Source organism: Engystomops pustulosus, chromosome 6 (genome assembly GCF_040894005.1).
Source record: "Engystomops pustulosus chromosome 6, aEngPut4.maternal, whole genome shotgun sequence".
Lineage (NCBI taxonomy): Eukaryota > Metazoa > Chordata > Amphibia > Anura > Leptodactylidae > Engystomops > Engystomops pustulosus.
In genome coordinates, this window is record NC_092416.1 from 72311423 (window position 1) to 72338114 (window position 26692).

General features: G+C 40.1%; 1 protein-coding gene and 1 long non-coding RNA gene across 2 annotated transcripts in view; one reads left to right on the plus strand and one right to left on the minus strand.

Moving 5' to 3' along the window:
- Positions 1–1428: 1428 nt before the first annotated feature.
- The window catches only part of CLMP (CXADR like membrane protein), a 73514-nt gene continuing 48250 nt past the window's right edge, over positions 1429–26692 (minus strand). The window contains exons 3-8 of the mRNA XM_072156517.1: positions 15944–16095; positions 15550–15745; positions 13432–13590; positions 12230–12346; positions 10660–10801; positions 1429–10400 (exon numbers count right to left, since the gene is read on the minus strand). Coding sequence (XP_072012618.1) covers positions 10211–10400; positions 10660–10801; positions 12230–12346; positions 13432–13590; positions 15550–15745; positions 15944–16095 — 956 coding nt within the window. The 3' untranslated portion in view covers positions 1429–10210. The remainder of the gene's footprint in view (positions 10401–10659; positions 10802–12229; positions 12347–13431; positions 13591–15549; positions 15746–15943; positions 16096–26692) is intronic.
- Positions 4345–18170, plus strand: LOC140135267 (uncharacterized). Its single transcript, XR_011856492.1, has 3 exons — positions 4345–4514; positions 12117–12175; positions 15609–18170. It is a non-coding gene; the product is annotated as an uncharacterized lncRNA (long non-coding RNA).

A 26692-nucleotide genomic window follows, 5' to 3' on the forward strand; every position in this document is an offset into this window, starting at 1 on the left:
GTTCTCCAGCCTCATTCACAGTTTGTTTTGCTGAAGACACACATACACCATTCACACATTCATTTGCAGATTTTGCCACTCGTAATTCCTAAATATATTTGTATTCTGTAGGTCCACAAAGGATCACACTGTGAATAAGTTAAAACTCCCATCACACACCATTCAGGCCACCAAATAAAAAAGAGAATATACTCCTAAAACCACTTTAACTTGAGGTCCTGGAGATCTATAAATGTGGATTTCTACACCCAAACTTAACTTTAACCAAGAATATCTCCATTTCTCTTGCACCTAAAACACAATTCTGGTATCATATGAAAAGAACATTATAGGTGCCACCTATCCAAAGTTACGGCTCTTAGTATCCAGGGCATATTAGGCGCCACCCTGTGAGGATGTATGAGATACATCCTTGGCAGGGTAGGTTAAAAGCTATTTACACCAGTACAAAAATAGTGTGTTGGCCACATTTCAAGAACTAAAACTGCTCTGGGGATTGAGGTCCAAGCATCATAATTGATATATGATGCAGGGGGTCCCCAGGGGACTTGAGCCCTGTACCATAATCTTGTTTTCAGTACAATATGGAATAGCTATGAGGCTTTGACACCCAGCAAGTTAATGTGGGTTAAAGTCCTTCCTTGCCCACTTACCGTATATACTTGTGCAGAAAAATCTCACCTCGGCTTATTCACGAGTCAAAAAAAAGAAATAAACGTACATACTCACCTTCCGACAACCATGATGCTCGTTGCGGCATCCCGATGATCGTCGCAGGTCGCAGAGCCGCGGCCAAGCGATCTGCCAGCTGGTGCATACTATGATGCAGCCACTGGTGACGTCATAGTATGCGCCGGCCGGCAGATTGCATGGACAAATCTCTCCCGGCTGTTACAGCGGAGACAGTGGGGACGCCGGAAGGTGAGTATGTAAGTTTATTTTTTTATGCGGGCTGGTTATATACTAAAGGGGGCCTGCTGGCTGTATACTTAATGGGGCTGGCTGGCTGTATACTACTGGAGGCTGGCTGGCTATATACTACTGGGGGCTGGCTATATACTACAGGGGACTTGCTGGCTATATACTACAGGAGGCTTTGACCAAAACCTCTCCCACCCTCGGCTTATACTCGAGTCAAAAGGTTTTCCCAGTTTTTGGTGGTAAAATTAGGGGCCTTGGCTTACACTCAGGTTGGCTTATACTTGAGTATATACTGTACTTTGCTTCTTATACTCCTTTTCTCCAAATCTTCTTTTCACCTTCAGATACCTTCTGAAGTTTGTCTTGCTAGCAAGACAAATATAAGATCACTGAGGTGTCAGAGGATACAGATAACAGCAATTTCAGATACATAAACATAACATGCTATATATTTATGAGACAAATGAAAACAATACAAACTTATAAGAGCTTTTTTATTAAATTATATTTAGAAATTACTTTATAGTCAATTATTGAATCAAAGTTAATAACCATTCAGTTGTATGAGAGTAGAATGTATCATTTACCAACATGAAATCTGCTTTAAAGGAAACTAAAGTGCAATAACATAAAATAAAACAAAAAGTACAACTTCATAAAGATCACATGGAAAAAGAACTTCATTTTATTTTGTTTACAAGTGGAGGGAAATACTGAACCCACCATGACAAAAATACCAGTCCCACCTGGAAAATTAAACTCATCTGAAAATGTGGAGAGGGGCAATTATTTCAGACACTTTGGTGCTGACTTGTGCTTGGAGAACACTGGGGTTTGGATGCAGTGATAATCTAAAAATCAGTGATGACAGCAAAAAGGGATAGTGCCTTTTAAGCAAGTTAGGCCCTATTCACAGGATAGTTTCTAACTTGCTGATGGTGGGAATCTCAGTGATGGAACCCGACGGATTATGTACCCCCGTCGCACCCCAAGATGACCAGAGCAGACTGTCTCGTTTGCGCGGGCTGCCCCGTTCATCTCTATGGAGCTGTTGGAGATTGCTCAGTGCTGTTTGCGGCTCCCTGCCTATCCTGTGGCAGGTAGATGAGACAGTACATGAAATGGGCTTAGATATGACAACCCCTTTAATGTTAGAATGAGAATTGTTCTACATTACTTTGGAGTCATTTATGCGATAATCTGATTTTATATCATACTCATCACAATCTCATTTATCTCTCTCTTTGAGGTATATTACCACCTGCTTCTCTCATTATGAAAAACCATACATTTTGACAAAGTATAACATTTATTAAAATATTGCTGTAACCCCATAAATTACACACTCAATTGAATTTGCTTCTTTTATTAGTAATTCAAAAGAAATATGCTTGTCATGGAGATAGCTAAGGGATGATGGCGAGTAGGGGCATAACTCAGTGGCAAATCTGGGCCCTCAACGCCTACCTGCATAAGGTTACAGCAGTAATATTAATAACTAGTGGTAGCATCATGCTATTGGACTATTAAAGAAAATCTACCATCAGGATGAAGGATTGTAAACCAAGCACGCTGACATACTGGTGTATGCCCCCTCCGGCAGGATCCGTTCTTCTTTTAGCTTCTTATGCCCTGTTTATTTTTAATTTAAAAAAAAAAGGCTTTTAAATTATACATATGAGTCTTAGGGGCTCTTTTTTTCTTAAAAAAAAAGGAAATAAAAAGCTTAGAGAAGAGCAGATCCTGTGAGAGGGGGAACACACCAGTATGTCAGTGTGCTTGGTGTACAATCCTTCATCCTGGACCCTTGTCGTTATTGGCATGTGAGGTAGGACCTCTTTAATTTGTAGCTCAGGCATCTGCTCACAAGCCGGGCTGTAGAAACAATGGCCATGGGAGCCTTAGGGATACATGAAGCTGTGGAAACAATACACACATACAAAAAATAAACATCATGTGCAGGACGCCTAACAGTGACTTTTGCTTCTGCCTCAATTGATGAATATTGGCAACCACATGTTGAGCTCCACATTTTGGGGTTGCCCAAGAGGCAGGCAATGGGTAAGTAATCACATCCCATTTAATTCTTTAGTTGTCAAACAGTTACAGATCAGTGAAGTAACGTTAGGCGTTTTATATACATCGACAAAAAAATGCATAATCAAGATAACAAAAAGTTTACCCTCTACTGTAGTGACTTCTTTAACAAAACAATGGGGGTCATTTACTAAGGGCCCGATTCGCGTTTTCCCGACGTGTTACCCGAATATTTCCGATTTGCGCCGATTGTACCTGAATTGCACCGGGATTTTGGCGCACGCGATCGGATTGTGGCGCATCGACGCAGGCATGCACGCGACGGAAATCGGGGGGCGTGGCCGAACAAAAACCCGACGGATTCGGAAAAACCACCGCATTTAAAAAAGGAAATTATGTCGCGGAGCTTGCACTCACCTTCATCCAGGATAGGATTGTGAACTTCAGTGCATTTCAGGGAACTTCAGCGCAGCAGCGCCACCTGGTGGACGTCGGAGGAACTGCCTTGATAATTCCCAGCCGGACCCGAATCCACCGCAGAGAACGCGCTGCTGGATCGCGAACAGACCGGGTAAGTAAATCTGCCCCAATGTGTTACTTCAAATGGGAACACTTCATCCAATATAAACAGGATACATATCTACCGGGAGAACGCCTGAGGATCTGCTGAGCAATCATTGCAATGAAAGCTTCATATGGAATGCTGAAAATCTTACTTAAAGACCAAACAAGTCCTTAAACTGCAGCATCGATATAAGAGGAAGAAATAGGCAAGACTGAACTGAGGTTATGTTGGGGTTGGGAGTAATTTTTATATAACCAGGCAATATCTATAAGCATACTGTATATATGGATTTATTATATATGAGAATATTTGGATTAAGACAAGTAGAATAGATTGTAAGCTCTTGCAAGCAGGGCCCTCACTCCTATTGTTTCATCAGACCACGTTATTGTTTATTTTGTTTTGTAAATGTACCCCATGATTTGTTAAGTGCTGCGGATTATAAAGCCGCTATAGAAATAAAGATTTATTATTATTAGAAAATCCTGATCAAGTGCTTATGGCATGTAGCCCTTATGTAGCAGAGTAGGCTGACCTCTTGTGGTGTTTTAGCATCAATACAGGTTAAAAAGGTTTTAAGATATTGATAAACCTATGAGCTATAAAAAAAAAGTTGCTCTTACTGTATTTCTAGTGAATTGTAGGTCCCGATTATTTTTATATTTTACCATTCATGTGCAGTTATCTAGGGTAACAAATTTCCCATTACTATGTTATATGATCCATCCCATTGACATGTTTTTAAGTGTTCAGCAAAATGAAATTATGTGATGCCAGTGTGGCATAATGCATGTCATTGACATACACATTCTCTTAATATGCAGATAAAACCACCGATGGATGAATTTGGACAAAAGAAATGAAGGTTAATGTTACGCATATGTAGTGGGCCAAAATTTACAGTTTGCCTTTGGAGTGTACAGAGTGTGCCAAAACTGGCTCAAGGTCTTCATGAATGTCAAAAGTTTACTTTTTCAAGGAAGTAGAAAAGGTAATAAAAAAATGTAAACCAAAGTTACAGCTTAATTTTCTATAATAATTAACAATAACAAATTTACTTTTGTAAAATGCTACATAAAAATACATTTTTATTTTGGAAACTAAAGTTTGGTACACTCCACAGCCCAGGAAAATTCTTTTTTTGCTAGCAATATATCACAAACAACACATTGTTAGCATGTCTCTTTGTAGTTTATTTGACAGATAAGGTTCCCATTTACATCGTTAGTTATGCTTGTAATTTATCATCATACCTTGTGTCTGTTTTTACTGAGGTTTCAGTTTGCTCTATTCTTATAAAAGGTCAGTGGTCCTTGTGAAAACATTTGTATCAGATTGGACTATTTCAAGCCTAAGCTGTAACATAACATCTTTATCTCTTTTATGTTCTTTTTGATTAAGAATGTAGGTGAATAAAATGGTCCATCTTAGGCTATATTCACACTAACGTATGGAGGACGTCTATACGGCCGACCTATATACGGCCGATATACGTCCTCCATAGACGTCAATGGGCGCACGGCGCCCTACGGGAGCGGTACGGTGCAGCACACGTGCGGCACCGTACCGCTCTGTACCCGGAAAAAGATAGGACCTGTCCTATCTTTCTCCGTAGTACGCCGCCGTGCGCCATTAATTCCTATGGAGAGGGGCGGGGGTGAGCAGCGCTCACCTCCTCCTCCTCTCCCCGTGCACTGCCGTTGCCCGCTACGGTACGGTACGGGCGGGCAACGGCAGTGTGAATATAGCCTTAAGGAGTTATTTTAAATTGTTGCTGTTCCCTGAGTTCTCAATGAATAAAGCATACATTATTGAATGATATAGTTTTCTCATAATGACTTATACAAATTTTTGCTTATTCTTCACCTACTGTATTCTAAGTTAAAGGAAATCTAACTTCAAATTCAAGCATGTTAAACCAGGGGCACCTATTCGTAGATCCAGACACAGTGACTATGGTCATCTTCTTATATTTGTTATCCATGCTCTCCTACCTTCAAAATTCAACTTTTAAAATTAAGCTAATAAGCCAGAAGGGCTCTTTGGGCTGTTACCAGAGCTCCTCTGTGCTGTATCTTCACAGGCTACACTTTCTTACCCTCCACATCTGCTCCCTCACTTTCCCCCTCCTGCCTGTAGGAAGTTTCTGCACACAGTGTGAGGGGGAGGTGCTCCTGCACACTGTAACACCCTGTAAAGCTACAGCACAGAGAGGTTTGTGGTAACATAGCACAAGTAGGTGTCCCTAGTTTATCAATCTTGATTTTGATGGTAGATTTTCTGTAACACATAAAACCCTCAATTGGGAATTCAAGTTTTTTTTTTTTGCATTGTATTTGTTTGATAAGGCTGAGTTAACACTAATGTCAGAAGCTTCCATTGTTCAGCCTCAAAATATTAGAAGAGAGGAATGTTTAATATGATGAACACAGATCCTTTTTACTCCAATGGGGTTTGTCAATTGTCTGGATAGTCCTGCGTGGTGGACCTTTCCATCCATAATGCTATTATTATTAATAATATTGACAAATAGGCCATATGAACTTTGAACTGTAGTTGATTAAGTTTGATGTACCAGTGGATACAGATTCCAAGAACCACAGACTCCAAGATTCCACAGATATAATATTCCCAAATGTACAAAATGATTTCCTTTGCATGCAGTAACACTATAAATGTAAATATTATTTAGCCCACTCCCAAAGTCACACTGTGTCTTGTCATAATAAGAAGTAATAAATTAGATTTTTATTTATAATAGTTCAGGCTTTGTACAACCAGAGTATTTAGAAGCCAGAAACAGTTGCTGGTCCATGTACTACTGAAAATATCATCCAAGAAAACAAATGTTCAGGGGTGTTTGCTATAAGAACTGCCATACATGCTTGAACATTATAAGGTAAATGTTATAGGAAAATAGAACTCTTGGCTGTTTTTGATAGACTTTACTTAAAAAAAATGTGTTTATTGTTAATGTTGTGTTGAGACTTTTTTAACATTTTTGTTACTAGATCAAAAACAAATGTGCACTATTTGCTCATTGTATTAAGAAGAAATGGTTCATCACAATCCATGGCTTGTTTTACAGTACAGTGCTTCTGCAAACACAGCTGAACACCCTTTTCCCTATATTGAGCTGTTAAGTAGGCTCGTTAGAGAACTTTATTAAAACTTATGGCTAATTATTAGGTGTTACAATATAAAAGAGCATCAATTCAGCATAAAAGAGCTTTATATGTAAACATTTCCCCAGTATTTGATAAGGTCCATCTCCATTCTAGTATATCTGAGGCCCATTAAAATATTGTAATTATTGACACAACTGAAAAATATATAGGATGAGCTATTGATCAGTAAATATCAGTCACACTCTGTGTCCACAGCCAACAATAAGCCACTCAGTATGTAACCAAGTTCATTAAGTTTAACTGCATTATACTCATAAATCCAAAATTGGTCCGAAGGAAGCCAAAAAACAGTTTGTTATTGGCAAAGACAAAGTGAGATCTAGCAGTGAGACAGATCTTCAGATCAACATTTAGCAAGAGTGTAAAATGAATACTTTACTGTTACCTGCGAACTTGTGTGGTGATTGGCTGTCATGGTGGTCAGGGATTTTTCTCAAAGTAATAACCTTACAGTCGTGACAGAAAAACACTACCTGTAAAAAGGCCTTTTATCGATTGACTCCATATACAGCTTTTAAAGTCATATGATATAGATCAACTCCACATACAGGTGTAGAAATCATGTGATATGGAGATACTATTACAGACCTGATGAGACAAGTAAGCCCTTTAGCTTATTTAAAAGTTTATATTGTTTCATTATTGCAGTAGCTTGCCTGAAAAAATTCTGTACCTATCTGATCTGTTCTCCCAGATCTTTCAAGAAAGACAAAATACCTGGCAACTGGGATTATCTGCTGTGGACAGCCACTAAAATGTAAGAAGACCCTGTTTGGTCCATATTGGATGGTTTCCACACTTGATTTTGGTTTCCCAGACCGTAACTTTTTATAGTAGGGGGGGGTCTATGTTCCTAAGCCTTTTGCCTACTATTGTAAACAGCATTTAGGGCAGGATGAAAGCTCTAGTAGAGTTACTAGTAACTTACACACTTTCTGCACACAGCAGAGGAAGCCACTTTGTAGAATGAATTACCAATAAAGAAACTGGTAAGCTTTATCACCAACACGAACTGTATGAGAATACTTATTCATAGGGATCCAGTGACATTGCTGAGGCACAAGGAAAAGAAAAAAAAAAGGTCACTGGCAAGTAATGTGCTAATGAGTATTTGTCTGCTGCAAATAGCGGGTGACAGAAGCACTATACACTAAACACATATGATGGAACATTACAGATAAATAGAAGAAAAGGACATTCTTATGACAATAAGTATTCTTAAAGGGTTTTCTGGGTTAACTGGAAAACCTCTTGGGGGCCAGGGGAGGTGATGAATTAAAATAGAAGGCATATTCCTTTATATCTCAGCCCCTGTTCCATCTGCTTCTGGTCCTAACCGTACTGACACTGACACTACTGAAAGTAGTGAGGCTCCTATGACCACTGCACCCAGGCACTGGCCTCATCATTTACATATAAAAGAATGGTGTGAAATCAGTAGTGATGTCTCCATTCTTGCACATGTAACAGCTGAGGTCAGAGATCGACTGCATCAGTTACTGACGCCTCACTACTTCTCGCCAGCTAAGACAAGAAGAGGAGGCAACGGAACAGAACATAAGGGGTCGGTAAGCATGTTTTATTTTTCTTATTCTATACTTTTCAATGCCATCAAGAGTTTTAAGATTAGCCTACAAAATCTTTAAGGCTTGCACATCTGCAGAGTTCCTTCACATGCTGCAGATTTTAAAGCAAAGATTCCTTCAAATGAATAAGGCTTGCAGAGGTCTTTGCCTGCTACCAAAGCCATTCCATATAGAGGAATGGATTTTCAGTCCCAGAAATGTTGGCAGCTAAAGCTTTGTGTGAAGGAACCCTTAGTGTATGCTCAAATGGCAGTATCCTACTCAGTATGTTGCATTAGTATTTTATGCGAAAAACCAGGAATGTAGTATACAGAGAAAAAGTTTAAAAAAGTAAACCTCTTCTGTGTTTTAGTGTTTGGTTTTAACTTAAAATACTTATGCAATATACCAGATCAGTGAAGGCTTAGGGTGTATTCAGACGTACAGTTGAGGTGTGGATCTACACATCAAAACTGTATAAAAAAAATAATTGCATTTTAGAAATGGTATTTCTGCCACCTCAAATCCATTATCTGAATACTTCTTTAAAGGGATTGTCCGAGACCATAAAAAAATGATATGTGGCCGGGAGGGGGATGCTTATCTCCACAGTCACTCCTGGTCTCCTGCTCCGTTGTGCCTCTGGTCTGTGCCCCTGTCTGTTTACACGAAATTTCTGCTGATCTCGGCTTCTGGCCTGCTGAGGCCGGCCACGGCCACCAGTCCCTATTCCAAGGGCTGTATCATGCGCTGAGATATGGGGATGGTTGGGTGTGGACAGTCGAAAGCCGAACTCAGCAGAGATTCTATGTCCCTATAAACAAATAGGGGCATGGATCGGAGAGATGGCTGCATGGAACGCTAGGAGGGACGGCTGAGGTAAGTAAATGTTTATTTATTTTAAGCAGCCTCCTCCGGGCCACATATAATTTTTTTAAGGTCTCTGACAACCTCTTTAAACAATAGTTCCCAGAATGACAACGTGGCTGAACTGCTCCCTTCACACGGAGAACCCGCAGAACCCACCAACACTTATTACCTGCCCTGTGGCTCGCTGATAAGTTGTGATTCTGAAAACCCTTGTAAGGTTGCCAAACAAATAAGATAGTGATTGACTGTGCTATTGTTTGTATTGATAATTCCAGCAGCAACATGCCAGACTGAACTGGATAAATCAGGTAGGCCATTTCTTAAAAAAGTGACTTCCTGGGGTGTGCAAAAATTGCACATAATTGGCAAAGAGAGACAAACTTTTGCAACCGGGCTGATGATGTTTCATATAGAATTCTCTGGTAATCCATCACAAAGGATAATCCATATGAATACTTCAAACAGTAGTCAGTCAAAAACCACTTTTACCTCATGTGTATGGGCAACTACAGCCAGATTGGAAGTATTTTTTAGCAAATCCTTGAATCTTCTTCTTTACAGAACATTGAAATTTACACAGTCAAAACAATAACAATATAAAAAATATCTCCCTCATAGAACATCTATTTCGTCAGACATTATTTCGTACCTTAAACATAAAGTATTTGGAAGTTTTTCCTTACAAAATGATTCACATTGCTACATAGTTCATTATAATTAATGTAACATTTTCATTCTCCGAATTATTCTTGACGTAAAGCCTTTACAATCTGAAGAACTGTGATTCACATTCCCTTTTAGAGTTCAGGTACTTCATTTCATTTCCTTTACCTGTTAGAAATCTTAATTGTGTCTTGAGTTCAATTTGACGTCTGCTTATTGAAAAGGTGCAAATTCTCTACTGGTGAAAAAAAACATGTATATGGTCTCTAAAGATTTTAACGTGAACATGACCTCTTACCAAAGCTTAACCAAGCAGGAGGCCCAGAGTCTTTGACCTGGTGGCCCAAAGGACACATACATTCTTACAGATCCTACATCCTAAATAACCCAGCTCTGTTACACTATATCTGCTCCAGGCAGTGATGCCGTGAGTCCCCATGAGGAGCTTCCTGTGTTGAGAGCGTTCGTTGGCTACGAGAGGCACTATTGGTTGTAGACCGAGTAGATGAAGAACCTGAGCGGGAGCTTCTGGAGCCTGAGGAAGATGATCCAGGTTTCATTAGGCGAGCTTTAGGTGCTTCTGCATCCTCCCTGAAACAGAGCCATACCTCAAATATTCAGTATATAGTTTGCTTGGCAAAGAAAAGTATCCTCCAACCCATGTTTCCTAACTTATTGCACAACTATAATTCCCAGCATACCATAAAATTCTGTGCAGTTTTGCAAAAAGTGAGAAAAATACTTTGTAGACCACTAGAATACAATGCCACATAGAACATGGTAAACTTTCTAATAACTATTAGACTTATGCAGTTACAATACAGGAGATTGCTTTTCACCACATAATTACCTAATTTCATTCAGGAACTCATCTTCTTCCTGTTTCTTGAGTTCTCTCTTTCGAAACAGGTACCAGCAGATTAGAACTAGAAATAGCACCCCACCTACAGAGCCACAAGTGACTCCTGCCAGGAACACCACATTAGTTGGAACTGGAAAACAGAATTTTTAAATGCACACATATTTTATCTTCAGGAAGTAGAGAATTCTTATTATTATAGATATATGCTTATTGGTTCAAGGGGAGTATTGCTTCATAACTTAAACTAGTGCAACCCATAACCTCTAATTTGTGCTTGATTAAAGCAACCCCTATTTACCATTAACTCCTTTATGTCAAAGGTCTGAAATGGCTATAATGGCTGGCATTCTCAATCAATTTGCAATTTGGGGTTTATAGAGAACCCGTCAGGCAAATTAACCCCTAAAACTAAATATATTTTCAGAAACGGCTGTTAGAAAGCATTGCCTCTATCCCTCTATCCGCCTCCTGCAGCCTGTGTGTGTATGAGATACTCCTATACACATGACTGACAGTCTGTATAATGATGTGACACTCCTGGTGTTGGCTCCTCTATGTGCTTCCTGGTGCTGGCACCCCCTGCAGCCTGTGTGTGTGTATGAGATGCTCCTATATACATGACTGACAGTCTGTATAATGATGTGACACTCCTGGTGTTGGCTCCTCTATGTGCTTCCTGGTTCTGGTGGCCACTACCCCTGCAGTCTGTGTGTGTATGAAATATTCCTATTCACATGACTGACAGCCTTTATAATGATGTGACACTCCTGGTGCTGGCTCCTCTATTTGCTTCCTGATGCTGGTGCCACCTGCATCCTGTAAGGTACGAGATGCTCCTATATACATACATGCCATCCTATATAATGATGTGACACTCCTGGTGCTGTCTCCTCACTATACTTCCTGGTGCTGGTGCCCCCTAGAGTGTGTGTGTATTCAACTGCTCCAGGATGCAGCCATGTGTATAGAAGAACATGTCAGGCACTTGTGTAGCTGATGTCTGTGTCTCACACATGTGTATGGGAGAACAGAGAATGTCGGCGGATAAAGCACAGACACTAGCAATGCTTTACTATACATTACAGACAGACATGAGCAGGGGTAGGAGGGGTAACAGGAGTGACATCACTTTCCCTCTGGATGTACCTGGCCTCATTTCCATAATAAAGAAATTAGGATTTTAGAATGATTAATGTATGAGTTGACTAGATTAAGGCTGGAATGAAATCCTTGCGAACTGCTCCAACAGGTAGTAGTGACAGAATTAGTGTCAGAGACCTAATAACAGGTGTCCTTTAGAGGAAATCTACCACTATGTGGTAGTAAAGTTAAACTAAACATATTTACCTATCACCGTCTTCTCCTTGAGGCGCTCAATTGACATAGCCTGAGCTCCCCCGGCTAATTAGCATAACTTTTATAACTCTATATTTTTGTGATCGCAGGATAAAAGAACTCCTGAGGAACATTCTTACTAGGACATATCTACATAACTTAACTGAAGGTAAATGTCCTTTTAAATATCTAAATAATACTAAAGTAAGAAAAATCTACTTACTCTGAACTGTAAGGTGTAATTCACATGTGCGTTTCCCAGCTTCATTTGACACAATACAGCGGTATGACCCATTATCTGCACTGCTGACATTTTGTAGTAACAGCTTCTGAGTAGATTCTAGAACACAAGAGGAAAAAAGTCAAGTAATGTCCGTGCCTATGGTGTCACTAAGCTTTCTGTTGCTGACGTCAAGTTATAAGCTTTAAAAACTTCTAAGACTTTTAAAAAATCTACTCATGCGGTGTCCTTTGCTAAACCATGCAAGATTTGGTAGTTTGGGTGTACACCAGAAGGTGCCAATCATTACTTACATAGTGTAATTTAGTACCATGCCTGCATGACTAGGGGCTGGCCAAAGCATTGAGGTGTCATTGAGGCTAAGGCCTGAGGAACACAGGAATCCAGAGCTGGAGTAGGGTAAGTATGAGTTTTTTTTTTTACCCTGTCTCTGGCCCCATGGAAAAACCTTTCAACGTGTATCCTGACGTGTATCCCTTATAGATTTGCTTTAATGCACATATACCTTTTAAAATTATAGTTCTCCGCCATTGTACTTCTACATTTTCCTACTAGGTGGATGAGGTTGGGAACAAACGTTACCCACCTATTGTACTCTCTTGTTTAATGCACTTGAGGACACATTAAACAGGATAAAAACATTTCAAGAAGTCTTTTGTGGACCTTAAAGAGGATAGGTTGTCTATGTAATTGGTGTCCAAAATACAAAATATAACAATCGCTACAAGAACCTTGCATAGCCCAATGCAATGTAGCAAGTGCCGACGCCAATAACAATCGCTACAAGAACCTTGCACAGCCCAATGCAATATAGCAAGTGCCGACATTGGAATATTTAAAATCTTACCGACCTCTTGTAAAGCACATGTAGATTGGTTATACTTACTTCTTGACATCTTCTGAACAAGTCAGAGCACACAGTCAGGCACTTATATTTGACATTGGCATTGGTATTATCTCTTGTGAGAGGGGGGTGTTGTTGGTTTATACCTACCAGTATAACCAACATTGTGTTTCATACATGTACTTGGTACATTTTTAAATTATTTTATTATTGAGTTTTCCTTGTATGTTATATATGTGACCCAATAAAGATTTTTCTATTTTGTGCTACATTTTTGCCTTATGACACACTCTCTCTCTTTTTGGTACTTTCCAAAATACAAAATATGTGACATTCTTACCGTGTTGCATAGGTAAATTGCCTGAATATTCCTGGTTCTTCTTACGCTGCCACTGGTATTTCATGGGCTGTGAACCAGCTGCTGACTTACAGTGCAGTGTGACATTTCTCCCCAATATCTGTTCTCCTTCTATCCAACAACCAGGCTCTGAAGGCATCACTGCAAGAAAAGTAAACGAAATATATCGGCAAATGAAAGACCTGTATCATATATAACATGGGAAGAACAGCAGCATAACCATACGTTTAATAATATATGGGGAGAAGTGTTGTGAACATATGTGTAATGTACTTTGTTAAGAAATTCAGCTAAGTTTGTTATTCCAGCCTTTATAGTGTGAGCTTTTGGAGTTGGACTACTGACTTAGATCTGTGTTTGTTAGTACATCTCTTAGCAGTGAGGATTAACCCTTTATGCACTCTTGCTGGTTATGTTATGCTATTACCATTAGTTTCTAACAAAGTTATCAGTCCCTGCTCAGCCAGTATTTCCTTTTCAAGCTGAAAGTGAAAGGCAGAGACAAGGAAATAAACAATTCTGTTGTTTAGAATAATTCTCATGGAAAACTCAAGCAAGGCAGAGAGCAGAAATAAACCCATGGTCTGACTGGAATAGAAATCTAGATGGTCAACAGAGAGATAAATCTGTTATTAAGGGGCACTTTGCAGCCAGTTTCCTTACACATTAAGTACAGTTTATTAATTCAAAATTTTAGGAAAAAGGTTCATAACACTCCTCTGACACAATATCAAAAAAGATCTCAAACAACAGTTATTCTTTAAGGCAGAAAAGTGTTTGAAGGGTAGCGTAAGTATCACTCACCAGCACTGCACGAGATGACACAAGGGCTGTTTCAGTTTCTTTGGTAAGAGAAATCCCCAACAACTATGTCTCATTAATTGTTATCTATGCATGTGGGGTACAGTTGACAGTGACCAAGTTCTTAGTTTACAGGTTTAAAAATCAAATTTGGCCTTTATTTGTTCCAAGAAAAACACCTGCTTACCGTAATCGTTGAAGGGGTTTATAAAAATTTAGCAGACAATCTGGGGAGGGCTTTTTAAAAAAAATAAAGTTTTACTCACCTCCGTAGCTCCTGGTGTATCAGGCCACCCAGGAGTTGTTGGAGCAGACTGACAACGGTAGCGACGTAGGAGGTGAGTAAAGCTTTATTTTTTTTTTAAAAGCTCTCCCTAGCTCAGCTGATAAATTTTTATAACAGTCGGACAACCCCTTTAAGCAGTCACTTTGACCATGAATTTGCAAATAGCATCGTTCATACCTGGCTTCACAATATACTGGTTTCCTAACCAGGTTGCTCAATGCACAACAAACACATATGGTATCTTTCTTTGACTGTCTGAAGGTATATCTGTTGTGTTTAGTTAACAAGTTAAGTCAAGTCTACCATGATCTGCATGTATACTGGAAATTATGGGAATGCCATGTCTTGGTGCCAAACCTTCTTGATCTTCCATAGACGTCTGACACATACTCAGCAAACTATGTTAACTGAGAAATCCAGCCTGACCATAGTCATCTTACCCACCTCTACAAACTTTATTTTTACTTTTTACTCAGAATGCTAGCAACAATTATGGTAATCTTATATCCGTATGTATTTTTTTAATGTCTGTATGGCATTCATTCATCAGTTTTTCATGAAGTCCACAAAACAAAGATGGTTTACATTATTGAGGGGACAAATTATCTGGTTCTCCTGCATTAGCAGTGAAAAATAGAATAGGCTCTTTTTTTTTAGGGACCACCGTTGTGAAAAAGTAAATTGAAAAAAGAGGGTCTGTATGCTATCCTTGGTGTCTGAATAAGCCCTCAGTAACGTGTAAAAGTCAGATCCCACTATAAGCAGTATTTAGCAGAATAATACACAATGCCCAGCATAATGGAATTATTCAATAATCTAATATTGGGGGCTAAGCTCAGACCATCATTTGGTATTAAAAATATAGTTTGGTATTCTTGGTATGGCATAAAAGAATTGCATACAAGTATACATTGAGGATCAGATAGCTATCACGTGTGCTGCAGGATGCCATGAGCTGTCATGCCTTTAACTTTCATGGTTACAATTTAACACACTTTATCCCATTTACTTACCTGATACTTTTAAGAAGACATAACTCATATCATAATCGCCATCATTTTTCACTTTGCAGGTGTACATTCCAGCATCACTAGGTTCCAAAGATCTTATAAACATGGCAGCGTCTCCAGCTAAGAAGTCTGAAATAAAGCTGTATCGGCCTTTGAGTTCATTATATTCATAGATTCGACCTCCACTGTAGCTGAGTATCTGGAAGATCAATGTAAAAATAACGTTATTTCTAAATCATGAAGAATCTTACAGAATACTGTTCTTAAAGCTACCATATTGGCAGATTACTCTTTATTGGGCTGGCGGGTCATATTAATAGACCTTTCGCTGTCTTTGTTAGGAGTAATGCAATGTTTTTCTACACCCCTGTAATTGGTATATGGGATATATTCTTACCACTTTCTGTCTGTGATCGGAATCATTTAACAGCCACTCGATGTCCAGGTTGTTTCCCAGAGCCAGCCTGTGCTGGCAGGGCAGTGTCACATTGTCCTCTGCTATACTTTTGATCACCGTCAGAGCAAACGTTCCAACTAGACAACAGAGACCTGAACAAAAAAAAGCAAAATATGATGACATTTCTGGAAGCCATTTATAACCATGTACATACATCAGTGCTTCGAAAATACATTATTATAAAAGGATTTTCTGAGCTACACCCTGGGAGGCCGGGACAGGGAGCCCACCGTGCAAACCGATTTCTTTAGAATCTTGGTCAGGCATAATTAGTGAGGCTCCTGTCATGTAACAGGAACCGAAATACTCTCAATATGGTAAAGTAATAAAATGGGATGCCAGTTATTTTTTTGTACCCATGCTCCAGTCTTCCAGGGGTTTTCTGAGAAAAAAAACTTTTAAATACACACACACGCACACACACTATAGATTAGGAGGACACAAAAAGTTTAATTTCCCAAGGACATCTGCATGCCCATCACTTTAAGTGACGTCCTTCTCAATTAATTTATCTACTTAACAAAGTTCATACACAAAACAGTAGATATGAGAGTGTGTATATATGGTGCAGCCTTACATGGCCGCTTGCATCCAATGTCATTAATTCATTTGAAAATTATTATTTAGTGATTTGGTTAATAGAACATGACACAGTTACTAAATATTTTTTTTTATGAATTATAAGCACTATGCTAATATTTTCCTATTATTCATAAATGGGGAAAAAAGAGAAAAAAAATGAAAATGTGTGTGAATAAAGTTAGGGGTAATATCAATGCTCAACCACAAGAGAGCAGAAATGAGCTACTCAGCGTGCCTAGCTGCCAGTATATACATCTGCATTCTTCAAATGGTTTCTTTTTTCCATTACCAGTCTAGAGTTGTGTTATAGAATAAGGCTGGACTCACACAGCTGACATGCTATGTTCAGTTTCTGGAAACTGACAGAGTTTCAAGTCCCAAAGATGGCCAAGTATAACCAGACTGATTGGGGGGAGGGGTAGAGAAAAACTGTGTCCACTGCAGAATGTCTGGATTGCAAAAAATTAAATTTGCATGGAAAATCTACAACAATAATTTACACGCTACAGATCCAAAACCCACAGTGTAACAAATTTTATGCTATGGGTTTTTACTCGGTATGTAGATGGTATTTGTATAAATCGCATTCACTTTGCTGTGAATGTTTATTACTGTAGGTTAACTATCAGCTATTTTACTGCAGCTAACCCACAGCAATTACACCCTATGTGGATACCTGGCAGCATTTGTGGTGTCTCCTCTTACAATAGCTCATCTAACAGCTCCCTAACACTTCCTTTTATTCCTGATTATTGAGGTGTTAGTTATAAAAATGGAGGCATGCAATGAAGGGCACTTATTGCTGAAGAAGCTGTAACTTTGGCTACATTCATATTGATGTGTGCCGCCATACCGTAGCACAGCAGAAATACGTTCGCCCCTCTCCATAGAGGAACATTGCGCACGGCGCTGTATGTCCTATCATTTTGTTGGGTACGGAAAGACACCGTACTGCTCCCGTAGAGCACCCTGCGTTCATTGCCGTCTATGGGGACGTATATCCGTATCCATACGGCTGAGTGAATGTAGCCTTATTCTTGGATTATTGTGGTTATTATAACTAGGGCAGGTTCACACTGCAGTTGTCGGTCTGAGTCCTGTGTCCTGGACTAAGAAAACACTGCTGGGGCTGGTATTCCTTACATCATAGCAATCCATGATGCCAGCAGTTGCTGCTTCTTCTCTAAAATACTGAAAACACGATTATATGATCATAACGATCTACGATGTAAGGAATCATGAGGTGATGGTTTGCAAAAATTAGATGGCAAAACACCTGGTTCTCTAGCGTTGTCTGAGTAAAAGCAGACCACATATGGATATCATCTGATTTTTTTGAGGAACCATTGATTTCTAAGTCAGTGATCTTCACATTTAAAAATAAAGCACATGCCCCAATTTTAGTCCACAAAACCACAGGTCAGTGAAAAAAAAAGATGCGCAAATAGCCACATAGATAATAAATCCCGGATAGCATACTGATGTGAAAAATGGATGTGTGAATGAGCGCAAACTTCCTGCAATGCTCCACTGAAACCAGATGTTGGCTTGTTTCAGATGAGCATATTGTACGACGTCTGTAATATGGATGTATAAGTATTTCATTAGTGTTTCATCTATTTTTTTCAATTGCTGTTATTTGTTTGTACTATGCAACATTGATCCATTTTGCCTAATAGATATAATATTTTTGAATGTAAATTTTAATGGATGAAAGAATCTCATGTGTGTCCTTAACTGAAATCTATATGTATGTATATTTATAAATTATATTATTGGATAACGTCCCTATCTTTATTATGTTCCATCAAACTATATTTTCTAATTTTACAATCATTACATTAACATTCAATAATTATTGACTAGAGGTTGCACTGTTATAATGTGTATGTATAGGCCTTTAAAGAAAAAGCATGAAAGCATCAAGGGCGAGCACTATCAATATGAGAAGGGGTTGCTTAGTTACTGAACCCTAATGACATCACCACTGAAGACTATTCCTTTGTTTAGTGATAATTGAAATATTGGTGAGAGAATGTATCTTTAAGAAGAAATGCCAGCTGCTTCTGTTGTATCTTGTACATACAGTATAGCAAATCATATATACACACAGCCACTAAATGGACCTATTGATTTATGTGGGCTGGAAGGTGGCAGGGCTATTGACTGACCCTGTCACATCCAGTAGGGGATTATAATACAGGCGGTTTGGGTGGCAGCCAGGGGCCCAAGCCTTGACCAAATGTTTAAAGAGAGGGCCTTTACCCATGAAATCCTTATACATCTATTCCTGTTCTCAATACACATATACACAAGAGTCTTCCCCCCATCCTCCATTCCCCCCATTGATTCTAACACCATATGTAGTAAGTGAATTCCAGACTTGTAGGGACTACAATATTCATAAAGACCAGGGCCCATGGTGGTATTAATCCGCCCCTGGTCACATCATATACCAAACATATATTGACATATTCCTCATGTCACCTAGAGCATATACACTCAACTGCCACTTTATTAGGTACACCTGTCCAACTGCTCGTTAACACTTAATTTCTAATCAGCCAATCACATGGCGGCAACTCAGTGCATTTAGGCATGTAGACATGGTCAAGACAATCTCCTGCAGTTCAAACCGAGCATCAGTATGGGGAAGAAAGGTGATTTGAGTGCCTTTGAACGTGGCATGGTTGTTGGTGCCAGAAGGGCTGGTCTGAGTATTTCAGAAACTGCTGATCTACTGGGATTTTCACGCACAACCATCTGGTTCGTGCTGATAGAAAGGCAACAATGACTCAAATCGCCACCCGTTACAACCAAGGTAGGCAGAAGAGCATCTCTGAACGCACAGTACGTCGAACTTTGAGGCAGATGGGCTACAGCAGCAGAAGACCACAGCGGGTGCCACTCCTTTCAGCTAAGAACAGGAAACTGAGGCTACAATTTGCACAAGCTCATCGAAATTGGACAGTAGAAGATTGGAAAAACGTTGCCTGGTCTGATGAGTCTCGATTTCTGCTGCGACATTCGGATAGTAGGGTCAGAATTTGGCGTCAACAACATGAAAGCATGGATCCATCCTGCCTTATATCAACGGTTCAGGCTGGTGGTGTCATGGTGTGGGGAATATTTTCTTGGCACTCTTTGGGCCCCTTGGTACCAATTGAGCATCGTTGCAACGCCACAGCCTACCTGAGTATTGTTGCTGACCATGTCCATCCTTTTATGACCACAATGTACCCAACATCTGATGGCTACTTTCAGCAGGATAATGCGCCATGTCATAAAGCTGGAATCATCTCAGACTGGTTTCTTGAACATGACAATGAGTTCACTGTACTCAAATGGCCTCCACAGTCACCAGATCTCAATCCAATAGAGCATCTTTGGGATGTGGTGGAACGGGAGATTCGCATCATGGATGTGCAGCCGACAAATCTGCGGCAACTGTGTGATGCCATCATGTCAATATGGACCAAAATCTCTGAGGAATGCTTCCAGCACCTTGTTGAATCTATGCCACGAAGAATTGAGGTTCTGAAGGTAAAAGGGGGTCCAACCCGTTACTAGCATGGTGTACCTAATAAAGTGGCCGGTGAGTGTATTTTCAAATTCATTGAACACAGCAGGATAAGGAGAAGGAAACAAGAACTAGCAAGATTATGTAATGGAAGGCCAACACCTACAGCTACGGTGATATACCTTACCAAATATTATACTTTTTTTGTCCCACGGAACATTAAACTTTGAAAGGGCAAACATATAGAGAACACAATTTAAGGGGAGATTCACATTTCCACACCCAGTGATGCCGTTTGCAACATTTTTAATTTATCTCTTAACAGAATCTGCACAGATAGTGGAATGGTTGCAGGATTTACCCCAGCATTAATCCCACAGTCACTCCACAAGCATCAGAAACTGCATTCTGCGGCAGCTTTGAGACTGTGCTCAACTTTTGGATTGCGAAGAAGAGTCGTATAAAGTATTTGCTGCGGATTAAAAATCTGCAGCTGACAGTTATTTTTGCTACAAAATTTTTCTCACAATGGCCAACATTTATTAAACTCCCTGCGCCAGTTTTCTGTCTGACTTTGCACATTTTTTTCAGTGCAAGCTGCTTACACGTGTTTGCACACCAAACTTCTGCACTGAAAGGGGCGTTCCGGTGCACAGTCGGACCACATTTATCACACAGAGCACGCCAGAATTGTGTTGAAAGCCCTATGTTAAAGGTGCACCAAGAAAACAGTTGGTACACTCTTTTGGAGGAGCGTGGAGTGCGCCAGTGTGTGTGTGGGATACACTGCCGCTATATTTCACTGCAAATTTCTAGTGCCAAATCCACATGTGATAAGTTATGTGTGTGGATACGCTAATCTTATATTACTGACATGCGCTTTCACTGCTGTCTACTGGACGCCCAATATTGCAATAATATTTCCTAGTATTCTCAAATATCCAAGCCTACGTTCTGGAAGACTTGCTCTGGTACAGGAAGGTCAAGGAGCCATTTCATTGTAAAAGACTGTATGATTTAGATGGTTGACAGCCTAACAGTAAGAACATTCCGGATATGATTAAATGGCAAACAATCTGCTCGATGTTTCTAATCATTGACATATGTGTGTGTCACTAGAGGAACCTGCTGCACAGCTCAACTCCAACACAGAGCAAAAAAACATTCCCCCTCAACAGCAGAATTAATGTAGCAAAATACAGCATCTGTTAAATAATATATTCTGCTAAAACAGCATCTTACAACCAGTGTTATAGTCTAATGAATTTTAGATCACAAATTAGTTTCCAGATCTTTTAACATCCTACAATGGGCAGGATTTTTTTTTAATTGAAATACATTATTGCAGCATCAATTAAAATTCCTGTATAATTATTTACCTATTAAGTGTTAAAATAACATTTTTATTACAGTTACACATGACCCGGATTGTTTGCAATAAAATCTGTGACCAAATTTGCGACTATAGTTTATACAAGTGTTACACATTTTGCTGCAGATTTAAAAAAAAAAGAACTTGGAATGGATACAGTGCAAGAAACTGATCCTGCTGCAGAGGTCAACTTTTGTGCAGAAAAAACCTGCGAAATTCATTTAAAATCATAAAAACCATAGGGGCTCTCTGGCATGGCAATGTCCGACAGCAAAATTAGGTCCACTATATATAGGCCAGGACTAGGAATCTCTCATCTCTAATTCCTGCCATGTATTTCCCCATATTGTCAACAGCTACTGGGACAGATCTATGTATATATATCAGTGCATTAAATTGTGTGTATAAATGTGTGAGTGTACAAATATGTATATTTTCTGAGGGGGTATTGGGTCCCCATTCAGAAGTCTGCTATATGGGGCCCTACCTCTCCTAGTTAAAGGGGTTGTCCACTTTCAGTAAATTATTGATATTATTTTTGTAATGAAAAGTTACAATAATTTTATAATATAATTTTTCAATATACTTATCTGTATCAATTCCTCATGGTTTTCTAGATCTCTGCTTGCTGTACTTCTATTGAAAGCTTCTCTATTTGCTTCCAGTGGTAAGAATCTGTCCATGGAGATGTGATGGACTTGCAGGTGCATGAGCCATTATTATCACCAAGATTAATAGTTGTGGGATAATAACTGGTCCAGCACCTGCATGTCCATCACATCACCATGGACAGATAATATCCACTGGAAGTAAACTTTTAAGCTCTCTATAGCATGACAGCAAGCGGAGATCTAGAAAACGGCGAGAAAATGATACAGAAAGTATATTGAAAAATTGTATAACTTTTCCTTACACAAACAATGTCAATCATTTGCTGAAGGTGGACAACCTCTTTAAGCATCTGCACCTGGATAAAGCTTAACCTGGGAATGCCATAGCTTTCCCTTCCCGGATATTTCTCTAATATTAATATAGATTTTCTGGACAATATATTTTCATTGCCTACCATTCATGTGAATTGATCTGGTCCATCTTAATTGTCTACAGTAATTGCTATTGGTTTTCTAGATGAACATAAGCTATAAATGTCATGAACATAATAAACATTTCACACACTAAATATGGAAACAAAGGTGACTACAGCAGAGCAATGAGATGTGAGAAATAAGGTTATGATATTTGTGTGCTATCTACGGTATGTAGCTGGAAGGTGATAGCTTCAGGCTAGGGCTATTGATAGCAGCAAGAAAATGAACACATAATTGGGGAAGTCTTGAAATAGAGGTAGCTAAGAAGATGTTAAGAACAAGCATTAACGCTTAACAGACATAATGGGGGGTATTTACCAGGGTTTCTGGGCCACACAAGTGGCATACAAGCCCTGAAATAATCACAAATGGGCATGGCTGGCAGGGAGTGGGCCGGAGCAGAGCGTTCCTATCCCACAACGGCACACTCGCTGCAGCTGGCGACTTTTCTTACGTGAAAGTTCAATGGCTGCATTTTATTTCTACATCACGTGGCATAGAAATACTGCACAGGCGCCACCAGATACCTGAATAGCGCCGGATATTTAACCCCCACCATGTCTGGACTATACAGATTAGATTACACCTGAAAATCCCTCCCCCTGGCACAAAGCTCTGAATTTACAGCAACGTAAATCCCTATGCAGCCTGTTTGGGTCTTTGGACTATAATACGCAGAACTGCTTAATGAATGTTAGTATATATGCTATCTTTACCCAAAACTTATCCTACAAATAAAAAACAAAGCCCTTCACACAGCAATGCTGAGAAAAGAACAAGAGAATGTTGTGTCTCTTGGACACAAAGATAATAAAACTTAGAAAATTGATATCCCATAATTATTTATAATTTTTGCTTCTACATCGGATTATCTGCAAATTGGTGATTATCAACGTAACATTTTTCCTTATGAAAAGAATATTCAAGTCTTAACAATAGTCTTAACAAAGGGCTATTCCATCTGATAAGTCAGCTCCCAAAAGACAGACTTCTTCAATATTGATAGGTGAAATACGTGTACATGCGTATTTACTATTCCAGCAATATGCCAGCTTTGTTTTACTGTTCCTCCGCCAGCTCAATCACTTGTGTAAAATTTTGCTGCCAAGTTTATAAATGGAAACCCACAAACATCTAGGTGGGTGGCACTGAGCTGTTTTCTTGTTTACTCTATGTGAGCTAATGGATCTGCCCCAGCTGCAAAATTACATTGGATGAGATAGAAACAATCACATTACCTCCTTCATTACATTTTCCACTGAAAAATTTTACTAGTACTGAAATTCTGTGAATTTTATTGTCTACTTGCCAGTTCTAGATCGTCAGTCTAAATGGTCTGTGTATGGGTGCATTAATAAAGCAATAATTTGGTCACTGTGACAATACTATATACAGGCACAGCGCCAACACCCGGCTTACCCGGGCAAGTGCCAGGGCCCCAGTGTGCTGGAGGGGCCCCCCGGATCAATTGTACCAGTGTTGCTTTAAGCCACTGGTACAAATGATCACCTTTTGGCTCGTGGCACCTTTTTTGGCACCTTTTTGGCACCTTTTGCCTCTATGCTGTGAATCCAAAACTCACCTTTCCTTGTTCCCCCGGAGAGGGGGCTCCTCACTGTACACGACAGCTCTGAAGCCGGCGCACATCATGATGTCATCAGATCATGTGTGCCGGATTCAGAGCCGGCGCGTACAGCAGGGGCATGAGAAGAAAGAAGGCGGCTGCAGGCGCTGCTATGGGGGAACGAGCAAAGGTGAGGGTTTTTTTTTGTTCCCCAGAATTGGGGTGAAGTTATGGGAGGGGGGTTTAAGGGTGCTGTCTTATGAGCAAGGGGGGACAGTGTGCCTCATGGGGGGGACAGTGTTCCTTATGGGGGGGGGACAGTGTGTCTTACTGGGGACAGTGTGCCTTATGGAGGGGGGAGTGTGCCTTATGGGGTGGATGGATTGTGCCTTATGGGGGGGGACAGTATGTCTTATCGGGCGGACAGTGTGGCTACTGCGTGGTGGGGTAGGGACAGTGAGGCTACTGCGTGGCGGAGGAAGGGACAGTGTGGCTACTGCTTGGTAGAGGAAGGGACAGTGTGGCTACTGCTTGGCGGAGGAAGGGGCAGTGTGGCTATTGCGTGGCAGGGGGAGGGACAGTGTGGCTACCGGGGGGAGCCAGTGTGGTCCTGGGACATGAATTTTCTGAAAAGGGGCCCACTAAAGCTCTGTCGCCCAGGGGCCTACTTAAATCTGGAGCCGGCCATGAGTATATATGTAGCTATATACTGTATATATACTATATATGTAGCTAACTGTATATTTAACTAGCACAATTGCTCCTATAACAGAATATATGCTTAATTAAAGATAACTTTTTAGAAGCAATGACAAATTCTGCAGTTTAGTATGGCTTGTGCACATGTAACACATCACTTCTTAGTCTGTAGTTACAACCTGATAAGGAGCTCTCTTTTGTATATGAATATCTCTCACCCATTTGCCTAACACCACATCAGTGAATTCTTCATCTAGTCTCCACCAGATATGAATGAAAGAAATAGTATGAATAAATAACAGGAACGAGACATATTGGGTTCATGGCCACTGAACTCTATAAATCTCTGCTCCGCTCTTCACATCCCACTGTCTTAAAGCCCGTGCTCCCAGGTGGCATTCAGCCTTTATTGCACCTCCATAAATTGCAGGTTACTGTAATGCTCTATTTCCAGCCTGTACAAATGGAAGGTTTGTGAGCATCCACCGCAAGTGACTGGCAGAGCTCCAGCTCAGCATATTGTGAGGAGAATCCTTTCTTATCTGTGTCTTCTGAAAATAGGAAATTATTTTTCCTTAATATAGCAAAGCACAGCGGGTGTCCATATAATATATTGCAGAACTGTGGCTCAGCTAGGATATTCTGTATCATTTGAAGCTTTAATGTAATTGGAACATTTCCATACAGCTACATAACAATCATGAAATAATAGATCTAATTTGTTTATTACTGATTTTGCCACAATGTATATTTGCATATGGATCAGTCATAGGAAATCAGTTTGTAACTTCAAAATGAAAATACAATCTCATTTAAGTTTATTTTTTCAGCTTGATCTAAATGGAAATTCATCATCCCTGATCATCTGTTAGCAACAGTTCAGCAGTTGAGACTGTTTAAAAGGAATGCCCTAAATGTGGGGGACACATTTGTCACGGGTGCTCCCGCAATCAATATCTTGGGTCGAGGGCTCACATGTACCCCTCTGGGTTTGCGGGCGCCCGTGCACCACTTACCTGACCCTGTTCTAGCTGCGGCGGCTGCATGCGTACTGGCTTCAGAAGATTTAAAAGGCCCAGTGCATCGTAAATTGGGGCTGGCCAATTCTCAGAATTCCTTATAACCAGCCTCTCCCTGCACACCCTGCCGGATCTTTGCGCCTTGTGTCTTAGAGAAAGCTTTGTTCCTATGCCCTGTGCTGTTATTGTGATATCCTGTTGTGACCCAGTTCCGTTGTTGACTTCGATCCCGTTCTGCCTGTCCTAACTTTCTGCTATGTCCCCGACTCCGATCCTGTGTTGCCAGTCCTGACCTCCTGATTGTCCCGGACCCCTATCCTGCTCAACGTCTGTGTACCTCGTCCTGGCTGCCACTGCGGACAAAGTCGCACCTCTGGAACGACCTGGTGAAAACCAGCCTTTGGTGAATACCGAGTGCCACTTAGATTCCGGTCCCAGGTGTCGGCTTACAACATCGTCCGCCATGATCCAGTGGTTTTACTACCCCTGGAGCCTGACAACATTGATACTAACTTTTTTCTCTGCTAAAAAGCTAATTTACTTTGCATTAAAAGTGTTATCAAAAACTCCAGGCTCACCCCTCTACAGGACTTAAAGATTACCCCTAGTTACAGACAGACCTCTCTGCCCTCTGTGACCTCTGGTGAGGCTCTCTGGATGCTTTACTTTAGTCCCAGGCTGCAATGATCAGCTGTAAGGTGTCTGTAATGAAGTTTTATTCATAATCCTTCTTCCCATGACAGCACAAAAGTTTAAAAATGCAATTGTCACAGGTACAAAAAAATTATTTTCTGAAGTTATACTCATAAAATATACCTATTCCAACTTACATACAAATTCAACTT